This window comes from Chelonoidis abingdonii, chromosome 24 (genome assembly GCF_003597395.2).
Source record: "Chelonoidis abingdonii isolate Lonesome George chromosome 24, CheloAbing_2.0, whole genome shotgun sequence".
NCBI classification, from domain to species: domain Eukaryota; kingdom Metazoa; phylum Chordata; order Testudines; family Testudinidae; genus Chelonoidis; species Chelonoidis abingdonii.
Window position 1 is genome coordinate 2968998 of NC_133792.1, and position 15510 is coordinate 2984507.

The 15510-nt window shown below is 48.8% G+C and overlaps 1 protein-coding gene across 1 annotated transcript in view; it reads right to left on the reverse strand.

The window, feature by feature from the left end:
* The window catches only part of EDF1 (endothelial differentiation related factor 1), a 21025-nt gene extending 7788 nt beyond the window's left edge, over positions 1 to 13237 (reverse strand). The window contains exons 1-2 of the mRNA XM_032770785.2: positions 13105 to 13237; positions 757 to 808 (exon numbers count right to left, since the gene is read on the reverse strand). Coding sequence (XP_032626676.2) covers positions 757 to 808; positions 13105 to 13182 — 130 coding nt within the window. The 5' untranslated portion in view covers positions 13183 to 13237. The remainder of the gene's footprint in view (positions 1 to 756; positions 809 to 13104) is intronic.
* Between the last annotated feature and the right edge of the window lie 2273 nt (positions 13238 to 15510).

A 15510-nucleotide genomic window follows, 5' to 3' on the forward strand; every position in this document is an offset into this window, starting at 1 on the left:
AGGGGGGGTAGAGAAATAGTCCAACTGATCAGCAACTCTCCCTCCCACCCACCACCAATCAGCTGTTTGGTGGCCAGTGGGATTAAGGTGAATCACTCAGGATGCAAACACCCACCTCCAGAGAGGTATCACCCCTGGGGAGGTTGGGATATAAATGGATCACACTGGGTTTTCCAGAGACCAGACAATGAAAAGGTTTTTGGATTAAAAAAAACCACTGAGATTAAACTGACACGGGTGTCTTCTTTCTAATTCAAGAAATGGCCACAACCTTCTGTCTAAGAGAGCGGATGGGAAGGAACCCTTGCAGAAGGATTAGAAAGACTTTTGGCTTATTAGAGCCGCCTAGGATGAATGGTGACCTTCGGTAAGCTTTTACCATGCATATGGGAACTTCTATTTGTTTAACATGCTCCCTCTGTAATGCTTTCACCCTCCTATTAAATGCAATTTGCTTTGTAACTAGTACACACTGTTGTAACCCCTGGAGAAAGGCTAAACAGTGCTTGGGAAATCACAGAAGTGCAGAGGTACTGCAAAAAGCCTAAATCCTCAGTCTGTGGGGGGAAGAGAGATAAGCATCCCTGCCTGAGAGAGGCAAGGGTTGGGAGCCTGAAATCTGAAGCGGGTACTCTTGAGGAAGGCTGGGGTGTGTGTGCGCAATTAACTCTAACACTGTGACAGGGGTTACCATGAAGTTAAAGGAAAACATGAACCTGTCCTTCCTTACCCCCCCCCCCCAAAAGAAATACCTACATTTCTTGGAGGTCTCTACATCTTCTCCTCTTCTCTGCGCTGCTAAGATTGCCTAGAAATAAGAAATTTAACTTTATCAAGATTAGTTCCATTAACATAAGGCACAGACCTCTATTTAAACACTAACAAAGAATGGATTTATCATCCACAAACAGCCAAGCTGCTAGCAAAAAAATCCTCCCTGAGCAAGTATCCAGGCAACCAGCAACAATTCTGCTACCAAAGGAGAGGGGAGGAAGTAGCCTGCTTTGCCAGCTGGAGAGGAGATTTATTAGTTCTGAGAAGTACAGTGGAAGAACTCTCCATATTAACTGAGACATTTTGGATGTCCTGGAGAAAAAAATTGTTATGTGGATTTTAATCTTCCTTCATCCAGTATGAGAAAGAAACATTACTCTATGGTTCCTATTACTGGAGAAAGCAATGTAAAATGGGCTAGCATAGAACACAGGTGATCTCTCTCCAGCCAGCCATCTCCACCCTCTGGCAAACAGAGGCTAGGGACACCATTCTTTACCTATCCTGGCTAATAGCCATTAGTGGACTTAACCTCCATGAATTTATCCAGTTCTCTTTTAAACGCTGTTGTCTAGAGGTATGTCTAGACTGCAATTTAAGCCCAAGGTTCAAACTCATGCTCAAGCATAATCAACATAAATTGTGCGAACCCAGGGCAGGAGAAGACAGATTGGGGGAGGGGGACAGGAGAAGACAGCAACTTTATCCACGACTCGAGTGGCTACTTAGGCATCTGATAACTAAGTTTTTTGCAGATAACTTGGGCCTGGTCTACGCTACAAAGTTTGATCTAACATGGCTAATGTTGACCTATTTAATAATATGTGTCTACACTACTGAGTTCCCTTCCGTTGACCTAAGGGACCTGTAATGTTCACTTCTGTACTCCACCTCCATGAGAGGCATAGTGCTTGATTTGACATCCAAGGGTCGACATGGAGATAGTGTATAATTAGTACATAATTTGAATGAATTGGCCTCCAGGAGGTGTACCAAACTGCTCCATTTTGACCACTCTGGAGAGCACTTTCAACTCCACTGCACATCAGCCAGGTACACAGGAAACAGTCGCCTCCCTATAAAGCCCTGGAAACTTTTGAATTTTCACTTCCTGTTTGATCAGCATGGAGAGCTCATCAGCACAGCTGACCATGGATGCTCAAGGCCACAAATGTGCACCAGCATAGAGTACGCAGGAGATGCTGGATCTTATTGCTGTGTGGGGAGAAGAGTCTGTGCAGGCAGAGCTCCGATCCAGCAGAAGAAATGCTGACATCTTTGCCAAAATCATGCAGGGCATGTAGGAAAAGTGCTACACCAGAGACACGCAGCAGTGCCACACGAAAATAAAGGCACTTCAGCAAACCTACCAGAAGATAAGGGAGGTGAATAGTTGCGCTGGTTCTGAGCCACAGACATGCCACTTATATGAGGAGCTGCATGTGATTCTTGGTGGCGACCCCACCACTACCTCAAAATGCTCTGTGGATACCTCCCAGGAGCCCTGAGTGACCTCGGGCAACAACGATGACACTGTTGACGAGGAAAGGGAGGAAAATAGATTCTCCACTTGCCTTCCTCGCATTCTCCCCAAACAGCCAAGAACTGTTTTTGAACTCTGGAGCCCATTCCCTCACAGGAGAAGGCTCTTTATTCATTCAGCACACTGTGGTGAGTGGGGGTGGAGTTTACAGGGGAGAAAAATGCAATGAAGGGGGCAGCTTGGCAAGGAACACCACACGTAAGTGTCACATTATTGTGGGTCACATTGCTGAAACTAGTTTGCAAAGCCTCATGGAGACGCACAGCCCCTCCAAGTGCTCTTATTGTCCTGGAATCTGGCTGCTCAGAATTGGCTGCCAAGTGATCTGCCTTGACCCTCCATCCTGCCAGAAACTTCTCTCTCTTCGTTTTAGATATTATGGAATACGCAGCAGGCAGTAACAACAATGGGGATATTGCTTTCACTGAGGTCTACTTTAGTAAGCAAACAACGCCAGCAGCCTTTTAAATATCCAAAGGCTCATTCCACCACCTTTCTGCACTTGCTCAGCCTATGGTTGAGCTGGTCCTTAACTGTTATCTAGGCTGCCTGTGTATGGCTTCATGAGCCATGGGAGCATGGGGTAGGCTGGGTCTCCCAGGATCATGACTGGCATTTCAATATCACCGATGCTTATTTTGCAGTCTGGAAAAGAGTCCCTGCTTGCATCTTCCAGAACAGACTAGAGTTCCTAAAGATGCAAGCATCATGCACCTTTCCCCGACCATCCCACATTGATGTCGGTGAAACGGCCCCTGTGATCTACCAGCGCTTGCAATACCATTGAAAAGTTCAGTTTATGTAGTCTTTGGCAAGGTGGTCTGGTGCCAAGATAGGGATATGCGTTCCATCTATAGCTCCATTGCAGTTAGTGGATAATTTTGTCACTATGCAGTTCCCTATGCCCTGCACGTTGCTCACAGTCACTACCCTTCGTAGCAGAAGTCTATTGATTGCCCTGGAAACTTGGATCATAGCAGACCCCACAGCAGATACACCCACTCTGAACTGATTCCCCACTGATCGGTAGCAGTTTGGCATTGGAAGCTTCCAGAGAGCTATCGCCACTTGCTTCTCAACTGTCAGAGCAGCTCTCATTTTACTATTGCTGTGCTTTAGGGCTGGGGAAAGCTCCTCAAACAGTTCCATGAAAGTGGCCTTACACATCTGAAAGTTCTGCAGCAACTGCTTGCCATCCCATAGCTGCATAACTATGTGGTTCCACCAGTCAGTGCTTGTTTCTTGGGCCCAGAAGTGGCATTCCACCTTGTCAAGATGATTCGCGACTGTTACCAGCATCTGCAAATTGCTCCAGTCCATGGCTTCCAGCAAGGCTGCTTGTGTGGCATCACATTGTTCCATGCGGCAGCTCCTGCTGAGTATATACTGCAGGATAAGACATGAGGTGTTTGTAATGCTCACAACAACAGTGTACAGCTGATTGGAGTCCATGCTTGCTGTGCTATGGCATCTGCATGGGTAATCCAGGCTTAGGAAAAAAGGCACAAAAAAAGGCTTGGTTTCTTTGCCGTTGATTTCAGGGAGAGAGGCTAACACCATGTTATAACCACTTGTGCAAATGTTTTGGTCCCATGAAGCACTGTAAGCCCAACCCCAAATTCCACTTGGCTCCATGCACTGTGGGATAGCTACCCATAGTGCACTATTCCGTGTGTTGATGCAAGCCCTGCCAGTGAGGATGCACTCTCCTAACACAATGAGCGTAGTGGGGACACACAATATCGACTTGCTTAAATCGGAGGATCAATGTCAATTTACATAAAATCGACTTAACTTTGTAGTGTAGACACTTTTAGAAATTAGGAGTACTGTATCTATCAGATAATTAATATATAAAGAAAAAATATACAACCCCCAATTAAAGCCATATTTTAAGTTTATATGTAAATTTAGAAAAATCAGGAGACAATATCACAAAATATTCCCAATCCCAAGCCTTGAGGTACCAATTCTGGAGCCGTACAAGCTATCAGGAACACCTCTGATACTTTGTACACTATCTTTAGTAGAGATAAATAAAAATAAATAAAATATGCTTCCTTTCTCTACAGACACTCTGTGTTACTGCCACTATCTACTCAATTTTAGTTAATTGTTTTCACACCACTAAAAATGTATTTAATTTTAACATTTGATTATGTTTCTCTCTTATTAAGAATGGGAAAATTTTCTAATTATTTTGTCATTTGTACATGATTGTGATCAGTAATTACGTGAGTCACTAACATTTAACTCCATTACTATTAGTATCAGACTTGGAACTGCATTTATTGTCTCATGAATTTTAAGTTATTTTACACATATAACTAAAAATATTATTTGAAAATAAATAACTTTCATCTGCAGTGTGTCTTAAGTTATGTGTTTAGCTAATTTTTTTTCTAAACTGGTATTGTTAAAGTGAGTACAAGCTAAATTTACATTCTAGCAGGATATTATTTGATTGTATCACTTTAAATAGTGATTGACAAAGCTCAACATGGTAAATAATAATGATAATTACTCCAGCCAGGAAGGGTTAAGCATTTTAGAACCCACTACAGAAAGAATTAAATTTAAGCATAAGAAAGAAAAACTATGAAACAGACAGACCAGTCAAAAAACTAAAGTAACAGCACTGTAGCTCTTAATGAACTTTGAAAGAAAAAGATACAGAGAATATATGTGCATTTTGATGGAAAGTACCAAGAAGTAACATCACCACCACTAGTGTATGAGGGAGAAGGGAAGCGTTGGGGGGAATGTGTGAGGGAGATTAAGTGTGTGCCTGAGTGAGTGTGTCAGCACACCAAGCACTTTTTCAGTATAGCAGCAACTGAAGCACCAATTCCTGAGTCAGAGGCAGCAGCACAGACAGGCCCTGTCCTCTCACCCCAGCTTAGTGAGACCAACTACACAGGGGAACAGCTTGGCCAGCCGCAGCCCTAGTAGAAGACAACGGAGAAGAGGAGGGGCAGCATCTTCCCTCCTGCTGCAAACTGCACCCAATATGGTATGAAGCTTGGGGGGAGGGCAGGTGCCCCTAACCCAGGGCTCTGATCCAGAGTCCCAGGACCCCTCGGGGGTGAAGGGTCTGAATTTGAGTCAAGCTGGGACCCAGGGTTCAATCTCTATTGCTTTGAAGTGTAGATGCAGTCCCACTGGACTTGTGTTTGACTAAAATGTTCCAAAATGTGTTCCAAAAGACAAAATGCCCAAACATTTGAAAAAAATCTCAAAGGGCATGAAGGATAGAGGCTATAACAGGGACCTGCAGCAGTGCCACGTGAAGCTTAAAGAGCTGAAGCAAGCTTACCAAAAAAACCCAGAGGCAAATGGCCGCTCTGGGTCAGAGCCCCAGACATGCCGCGTGCCATTCTAGGTGGTGCAGCCATCACTACCCCACCCCTGTGCTTTGACTCCATCAATGGAGTAGCACACAACAGGGATGCAGGTTTTGGGGACAAGGAAGATAGCTCACAGCAAGGAAGCGGAGAAACCATTTCACTCGACAGCCAGGAACTGTTTCTCACCCTGGACCTGGAGTCAGTATGCCCCAAACCCACCCAAGGCTGCCTCCTGGACCCATCAGGTGGACAAAGGACCTCTGGTGAGTGTACCTTTGTAAATATTATACGTGGTTTAAAAGCAAGCATGTTTAATGATTAATTTGCCCTGGCATTCACGGCCTGTACAGCTACTGGAAAAATCTTAACATGTCTGGGGATGGAGCAGAAATCCTCCAGGGACATCTCCATAAAGCTCTCCTGGATGTATTCCCAAAGCCTTTGCTAAAGGTTTCTGGGGAGGGCAGCCTTATTCCGTCCTCCATGGTAGGACACTTTACCACGCCAGGCCAGTACCATGTAATCTGGAATCATTGCATAACAAAGCATGGCAGCATATGATCCTGGTGTTTGCTGGCATTCAAACAGCATCCCGTTCTTTATCTCTCTGTGTTATCCTCAGGAGAGTGATATCATTCCTGGTCACCTGGCTGAAATAGGGTGCTTTTATTAAGGGGACATTCAGAGGTGCCTGTTCCTGCTGGGCTGTTTGCCTGTGGCTGAACAGAAATGTTCCCCGCTGTTAGCCACACGGTGGGGGGGAGGGGTGAAGCAATCATCCCAGAGAATTGGGTGTGTGTGTGGAGAGGGGATTTAGTTGGGTTAACCCAAAAACCGCAGCCCCTCCTCATTTTAAATGGTCAACTCATTTTAAATGGCCAACCCAACGGCTGCTTGGTATGGGAAATGAGGGCGCTGCTGTTTGAAAGCATTCCCACATGTTATGAAGGTTAAAGAAGCAAAAAGACTATCTTACCATGGCTGCCTGCAAGCCAAATTCTGTTGCCCGGCCCTGCGTGAAAAATCTCTCACACCAAACCGGCATACCCTCAATAAGAGGCAAAATGCGACCTTGTATCGAAAGCACATGTGCTATGTAATGTTAATAGCAAGGTTTACAGTGAAAAAGTCTTACCCATAGTTCTCTAAAACGTGTATTTTTAACTACCACTCTCCCTTTTTCTTCCTCCATCAGCTGCATATGTTTCAACGCTCACACTACCTTCTCCTTCACAGAGGCTAGCGAAGATTAGAAGGTGAAAAAAATGCATTCACAATGAAATGTTCTCCGAGCTTATGCAGTCCTCCCACGCTGAAAGAGCCCAGCAGAATGCGTGGCGGCAGACAATGTCAGAGTCCAGGAAAACACAATATGAATGCGAGGACAGGTGGCAGACTGAAGATGATAGGTGGTGACAGAAGGCAAAAGGCAATGCTGAGACTACTGGAGGAACAAACTGATATGCTCCAGCATATGGCTGAGGTTCAGGAAAGGCAGCTTGAGAACAGACCGCCGCTACAGCCCCTGTGTAACCAACAGTCCTCCTCCCCAAGTTCCATAGCCTTCTCACCCAGACGCCCAAGAACATGGTGGCGGGGACTCCGGGCACCCAACCACTCCAACCCAGAGGACTGCCCAAGCAACAGAAAGCTGGCATTCAATAAGTTTTAAAGTGCAGTGTGACCCGGTGCTTCCCTCCTCTCCCACCCCACCTAGGCTATGTTGACAGTTATCCCCCATTTGTGTGATGAATTAATAAAGAATGCATGAATGTGAAGCAACAATGACTTTATTGCCTCTGCAAGCACTGATTGAAGGGGGGAGGGGAGGGTGGTTAGCTTACAGGGAAGTAGAGTGAACGAAGGGTAGGGAGGAGGGTCACCAAGAAAAACAGAATTTTCACACCATAGCCTGGCCAGTCATGAAACTGGTTTTCAAAGCTTCTCTGATGCGCACCGCGTCCTCCTGTACTCTGCTAACTGCCCCGGTGTCTGGCTGCGCGTAATCAGCGCCCCGGCGATTTGCCTCAACCTCCCACCCCGCCATAAACGTCTCCACCTTATTCTCACAGATATCGTGGAGCGCACAACAAGCGGTAACAGCAATGGGAATACTGGTTTGGCTGAGGTCTATCCAAGTCAGTGAACTGCACCAGCGTGCTTTTAAACGTCCAAATGTACATTCTACCACCATTCTGCACTTGCTCTGCCTATAGTTGAACAGCTCCTGACTACTGTCCAGGGGTTGCCTGTGTACGGCCTCATGAGCCATGGCATTAAGGGGTAGGCTGGGTCCCCAAGGACCACTATAGGCATTTCAACATCCCAATGGTTATTTTCTGGTCTGGGAAGAAGGTTCCTTGCTGCAGCTTTTGAAACAGACCACAGTTCCTGAAGATGCAACCGTCATGTACCTTTCCCAGCCCTCTCATGTTAATGTTGGTGAAACGTCCCTTCTGATCCACCAGTGCTTGCAGCACCATTGAAAAGTACCCCTTTCAGTTTATGTACTCGCTGGCTTGGTGCTCCTGTACCAAGATAGGGATATGGGTTCCGTCTATCGCACCACCACAGTTAGGTAATCCCATTGCAGCAAAGTCATCCATTATGACCTGCACATTTCCCAGAGTCACTACCCTTGATATCAGCAGCTCTGACTGCACTGGCTCCTTGGATCATAGCAGCCCCCACAGTAGCTTTGCCCACTCCAAATTGATGCCTGACTCACCGGTAGCTGTCTGGCATTGCAAGCTTCCACAGGGCTATCACCACTCGCTTGTGAACAGCGAGAGCTGCTCTCCTCTTGGTATTTTTGCACTTCAGGGCAGGGGAAAGCAAGTCACAAACTTCCATGAAGGTGCACTTACACATGCAAAAGTTTCACAACCACTGGGAATTGTCCCACACCTGCAAAACTATGCGGTCCCACCAGTCTGTGCTTGTTTCCCGGGCCCAGAATCAGTGTTCCACGGCATGAACCTGCTCCATTAAGACCATGGATGTCCACATTGCCAGGGCCCGTTCATTGAGAGAAGTCTGTGTTCATGTCCTCATCACTCTTGTCAACATGCAGCTGTCGCCTTCTCGCCGGGTTTTGCTTTTGCAGGTTCTGGTTCTGCATATACTGCAGGATAACACGCATGGTGTTTACAGTGTTCATAATTGCGGCAGTGATCTGAGTGGTCTCCATACTTGCCATGCTATTGCGTCTGCGCTGAAAAAGGTGTGAAAGGATTGTCTGCTGTTGCTCTGATGGAGGGAGGGGCGACTGACAACATGGCTTACAGGGCTGTCACACAGAATGGCCCCCTCAAGGATTGAACTTACAACCCTAGGTTTAGCAGGCCAATGCTCAAACCACTGAGCTATCCCTCCTGCCACTATTCATGAAGGGAGGGGGGAGCAAATGAATACAAAACAAATCTGGTCTCTTTATTGTTTTGATCCACTCCATCTCTCTTATACATCTTAGGCTGGCAGCAGACGGTGCAGTATGACTGCTGGCCATCGTCATTTAACATTTATGTCCAGGCGGCCCGACCAACCTCACCGAGGTCAGCTAAAAGAGCTCCCAGGAGACAATGATGAGGGCTATCAGTCGTAATACACCATCTGCTGCCAAAAGGCAATGAGCTGCTGCTATGTAGCAATGCAGTACCACATCTGGCAGCACCCAGGAGACATATGGTGACGGTGAGCTGAGCGGGCTCCCTGCTTGCCGTGGTATGGCGTCTGCACGGGTAACCCAGGAAAAAAGGCGAGAAACGATTTATTGCCATTGCTTTCACTGGGGGGGGGGGGCTTGACAACATTTACTCAGAACCACCCATGACAATGCTTTTGCACCATCAGGCATTGGGAGCTCAATCTAGAATTCCAATGGGCGGCGGAGACTGCAGGATAGCTACCCACCGTGCAATGTTCTGGAAGTTGATGCTAGCCTTGGTACTGTGGACGCATTCTGCCAAGTTAATGGTCTTAAGTGGGGAGACAATTGACTGTATAAAATCGATTTCTCAGAAATCGACTTCTATCAATTCAACCTAATTTCGTAGTGCAGACATACTCAGTCTTTAAGGTGCCACTGGACTCCTCGCTGTTTTTGTGAATACAGACTAACACAGCTATCTCTCTGATACTTAGACTATAGATGGTTATTTCTGAAGTAGCCAAGAAACAAAATGCAGCACTAACCATTAGTATTACTAACACAAACTCAAACTAAGTACAAGTTAGATAAGATAAGTACTTATCTCCACTGATACCAAAACTACATGCTCTGGTTTCAGCCTGGAACTTTTAGAGTTACCTAGGAACAAACAGATGATAGGCAAAGGTCACAGAACTTGGTATTCAGTTGCTGTACCACAAAGAGCAAAAGCATCAAGGTGACAGATGATTAAGAAATAGCTAAGAGATGATTATCATACAGGTGTTTTGTACAACTGTACACAGATGGGCTGTTATCAGTTAGGAATTCTGTGTTTGTTTTTACTGCCACTCAACAGTAGTTGCACGAAATAGCTACATGGCTGTCTTCAGGCAATGAACCCACATGTGAAATAAGTAATATGCATGTGGGCAGTTTGCAGATTCTTCTTCCCAAAGCTGTAGTACAGTCACAAAAATCCTTGAAAGTGAAAGAGACAATAGGCGAACTGCAGCATCAGATGTGAGTCAAAGGCTCCTTCCATTGAGGTTGGGGCAGGGCATACACTCTAAGTAGTTTATACTTGTTGAAGCTCCTCCCAATTATGTTGCATCAGCCAGCTTCTTTGATGCACAGTAGTTTTGAAATATTCTTTTTAATATACAGTAAGTGAACTGTTAAAGTTAGAGACCTTTGAAAGCCACTGAATGTCTGAACGCACACAGGAACAAGCCAATGCAACACTGAAGGAGCTTAAGAGAGATTAATTTTTTTAGAATCTGTGCCAAATGCCCCTCTCAGCCTGGTTAGCAGGATCATATATTAAAAGATGAGCTATATAATCTGCAATTCTGTATTTCCAGCTGTATTCCTTCTTATTCCTACTAGAAGTAGCAATCCAAGGTGTAACATTCTATTGCCAAGTCACTGCTTTTCCTGGATAAGAGTGAAGCCTCAAAACGTCAATTCTGTCTTTTCAGCAAAAAACATGGAAAGCACCAAGCTGTCACAAGAGAACAGCAGCAATTTGTCACCGTACAATAATCTAGGTACATCAATCTTACTGCACAGACACCAAGTTATTAGAAAAAAGCCTACCCCATGTGTCAGCAATGGAAAAAACCAAACTAGACAAAAATCCCTTTTCTATTTTACACTCTTTCCAACTGTGCTACATCAGAGCATTGACATGATTCTGCATTCAGTACTGTTTATTAGAACACAGGTTCTCAACCTTTTTCTTTCTGAGCCCCCCCATGCTATAAAAACCTCATGGCCTACCTGTGCTACAATAACTGGTTTTCTGCATATAAAAGCCACGGCCTGCGTTTGGGGGTAGCAAGCAGGGCAATTGCCCAGGGCCGTACACCACAGGGGGCCTCCCAAAGCTAAGTTGCTCAGGCTTCAGCCCCAGGTGGCTGGGTTTGGGGCCTCAGACTTTGGCCCCAAGCAATGGGGCTTCAGCTTTCTGCCCCGGGCCCCAGTGAGTCTGATGCTGGTACTGCTTGGCAGCCCCCTTGAAACCTGCTCACAGGTCCCAGAGGGCCCCAGACCCCTGGTTAAGAACCACTGTATTAGAGTATAAGCAGAAAAGAGTCCTGTGGCACCTTATAGAGTAAAAGATGTATTGGAGCATGAGCTTTTGCAGGTGAATACCCACTTTGTCGCATGCATCCAATGAAGTGGGTATTCATCCACGAAACCTCATACTCCAATACGTCTGTCAGTCTATAAGGTGCCACAGGACTCTCTGCTGCTTTTACAGATCCAGACTAATACGGCTAACCCTCTGATACTTATATTAGAGTATGCCATTCAGTACAGTTATGCCCTAAACAAAAGGCCCTCGCTAGCAGGAAATATCCAGCCCACTTCCAAAATGTGTTTTGGGCGGTGAGCAATGCAAGTACTCCAAAGCAGATTATTTTGGTGCAAAAAGGGATCTATACTTCCACTCATCTTCACAAGCCCAGTTAGAGAGCACTAGTGCAAGTCCCACTGTCCCAGAGCTGACAAGGAGTACCCCCCGGGCCAGCAGGGCCAGTGCAACCACTAGGCAAACTAGGTGGTTGCCATGGGCACCAAATGGTTGCAGGCACCAAAAAGCAGTGCCCTGGCTCAGCAGGAAGGAGCCACCTTCCGGAGGCACCAGAGAGCCAGAGTATGCCGCTTGCAGTGGCGGTGAGCCCAGCCATGGAGAAGCCGGCGCAGCGCAGGGGGGCAGCAGCCCTGCTAGCAGGAAGCAGCCACACCCCCACTCATCCTGCAGCCCGGCACCCCCCTGGGCTTCTGCAGGCTGCAGCGGATACATGCAGGCAACAGCTCCCCTGTGCCCCCCCCAGCTCCCCGCTCACCACACTCAGGCTCTGCAGCTCCTGGGCATGTGAGGCACTGCCAGGGCACAGAGCCCTGAGCCTGCTCTGAGAGGGGCAGTAGCGGCAGCTCACACTCCCGGGAGCCACAGAGCCCGAGTGTGGTGAGGGGAGCAGCTGGGGGGCACACAGGGACCACCACCCACATGAATCCGCTGCAGGGGAGGGAGGAAGACCAGGCCACAGCCTGGGCAGGAGGCACAGCTGGTCCCCACTAGCAGCACCGCCACCTTTGCAGGGCTGCTGCTGCCCCCCCCCGACACCGTGCTGGCTCCTCCATGGGCGGGGCGTGCTGACAGGCGCCGCACCCTCCAGGGGAGTTCAGGGGGCGGGACGGGGGAACCTGGTCTGAGGAGCAGCCCCTGGGCCCGGCTGGCCCTGGGGGCTAGGAAGGCTCACTGGGATTTGCCCCTCAGTGAGCTGATGGGCCGGGCTGAGCCCGAGCCCGATGAGCCGATCTGCAGCGTGGGGGGACTCCGTGACACCTGGCCGCCGAAGGGAGAACCGGGTGGACCTGGCCGCCGGGAACGGGGGGGGGGGGGGGGGGGGGGGGGGGCGGCATCAGACGGAAGTTTCGCCGAGGGCACAAAGTCTCCTGGCACTGGCCTGCGGCCGGGGCCCGAACGCAGCGAGCCCGAGGGGAGACGCCGTGGCGCCCGGCACCAGCCAGCGACCCACGCCCCGTTCAGAGCCCACATGGCGGGCGCGAGGGGAGCCCAGTCGGGCTCAGCGGAGCGGCGCCGAGGCAGCCGGAGCTAGGCCGGCCCTGCCCGCCTGAGGCCCCTCACCCCCCGCCCGCGCGGAGCTCCCGCTCGGGGCTCCGCCCCGAACCCCGCCGGTCGGGGGGGGGCGCACGGGGCTGAGGGCCGCGCCTGACAGGCCCCGCTCGGCCGCCCCGGCCCCGGGCACCCCCCTGACCTGCTTGGACTTGGCCTGGGCCGCGCTCGGCCCCTTCTTGCGCAGCACCGTGACCGTGTCCCAATCGCTCTCCGCCATGGCACCGACCTCCTCCGCCCGTACGCTGCCTTCTCGTGCGCGCCCCGCCTCGCCGCTCATAGGGCGTCCAGCCTGTCACTCCTTCAGTTGGCTTGGAATGATTGGATGAGAGAGGAGTCGCGAATCCCGGCCCAGCTGTTCCTACGCTCTGCGCTCTGATTGGTTCATGTTACCCTAATGGCTAAGAATGACGCCTCAGGAGGGTGGGACTTCGGCGTAAGCACGCGCTGCGGCGGCTCCCGTGCGCGTGTCTGTGCTGCGCCGGGGCGAGGTCTGCGCAACTTGGGGCTTCCCCCGGACTGCGTGGCTGGGGCGTGGCGTGCGCTTGGCGGCTTTGCTGGCGCAGCTGTTTGATTAGGGGTTTTTTTACTCCAGTAGCTGCGCCAGCCTAAAGCCCGTTTACACCAGTGCAAAGTGCCACCCTTCAACCAGTGTAAAGCACTGTTACAGCAGTGTGCATTTTTAAAAGGGCTCCAGAGGTGAGCCCACAATTACAGGCCTGTAAGCCTGACTTCGCTCCTGAGCAAACTGGTTTGACACTGTACTAAAGAACAATATTGTCAGACATCTAGATTAACATAATTCGTTCCGGAAAATCAACATGGTTTTAGTAAAGGGACATCATGCCTCACCAATCTACTAGAATTCTTTGAGGAGGGTCTGCAAACAGGTGGACCAAGGAGATCCAGTGGATATAGTGTACTTCAGTATTCAGAAAGTCTTTGACAAGTTCCCCCACCAAAAGCTCTTACACAAAGTAAGCTGTCATGGGATAAGAGGAAGGTGCTCTCATAGCTTGGTAACCGGTTAAAAGATAGGAAACAAAGGGTAGGAATAAATGGTGTGTTTTCAGAATGGAGAGAGGTAAATAGTTGTGTCCCCCAGGGGTCTGTTCTGGGACCAGTCCTATTTAACATATTCATAAATCATCTGGGAAAAGGGATAAACAGTGAGGTGGCAAAATTTGCAAATGATACAAAATTACTAAAGATAGTTAAGACCAGGGCCGGCTCCATGCACCAGCCCATCAAGCAGGTGCTTGGGGCGGCCACAGGGAAGAGGCGGCACATCCGGCTCTTCGGCAGCAATTCAGCGGTGGATCCCTCACTCCCTCTCGGAGCGAAAGACCTGCCGCCGAAGACAAGCGGCAGAGCTCTCGCAGATCATGATCGCGGTTTGTTTTTTGTTTGGTTGGGTTGTTTTCTGCTTGAGGCAGCAAAAACCCTGGAGCCGGACCTGGTTAAGGCCCAGGCAGACTGAGGATCGCTCAAAACTGGGTGACTGGGCAACAAAATGGCAGATGAAATTTAATGTTGATAAATGCAAAGGGGGAGCAATCACAAAAAAAGGCGCCATCCGCTGCGATGATTTTACTCACCCAGTGGCACTTTTAGTCATGGGGTGGCGCTCCAGGTCTTCAGCAGAACCTCGGTGGTGGGACCTTCACTCACTCCACGGGTCTTCAGTGGCATTTCGGCCAGTGAAGAGCAGCGGGCCTGGAGTGAGTGAAGGGCCCGCTGCCAAAGTGCCACCGAAGACCTGGAGTGCCGCTGGGTGAGTAAAAATTAAAAAGGTGCCGAGAAATTGAAAAGGCGCTACTTGTGCTCAGTGGGAGAATGGCCACTACCCCGCTCACCCCCTAGATACGCTACTGCTCCTGGGAGAATAACATGAGGGGGAAAGGAGTCCAGGAGAGCTGGCTGTATTTTAAAGAATCCTTATTGAGGTTGCAGAAACAAACCATCCTGATGTGTAGAAAGAATAGTAAATACGGCAGGCGACCAGCTTGGCTTAACAGTGAAATCCTTGCTGATCTTAAACACAAAAAAGAAGGTTACAAGAAGTGGAAGACTGGACAAATGAGCAGGGAGGAGTATAAAAATACTGCTCAGGCTGCAGGAGTGAAATCAGGAAGGCCAAATCACACTTGATTTGTAGCTAGCAAGGGATGTTAAGAGTAACATGTAGAATGGTTTCTACAGGTATGTTAGCAAGAAGATGAAGGTCAGGGAATATATGGGCCCCTTACTGAATGGGGGAGGCAAACTAGTGACAGAGGATGTGGAGAAAGCTAATGTACTCAATGCTTTTTTTGCCCCTGTCTTCACAATCAAGGTCAGCTCCCCGACTGCTGCACTGGGCAGCACAGTATGGGGAGGAGGTGACCAGCCCTCTGTGGAGAAAGAAGTGGTTCAGGACTATTTAGAAAAGCTGGATGAGCACAAGTCCATGGGGCTGGATGAAATGCATCTGAGGGTGCTAAAGGAGTTGGCAGATGTGATCGCAGAGCCATTGGCCATTATCTTTGAAAAAACATAATGGTGATTG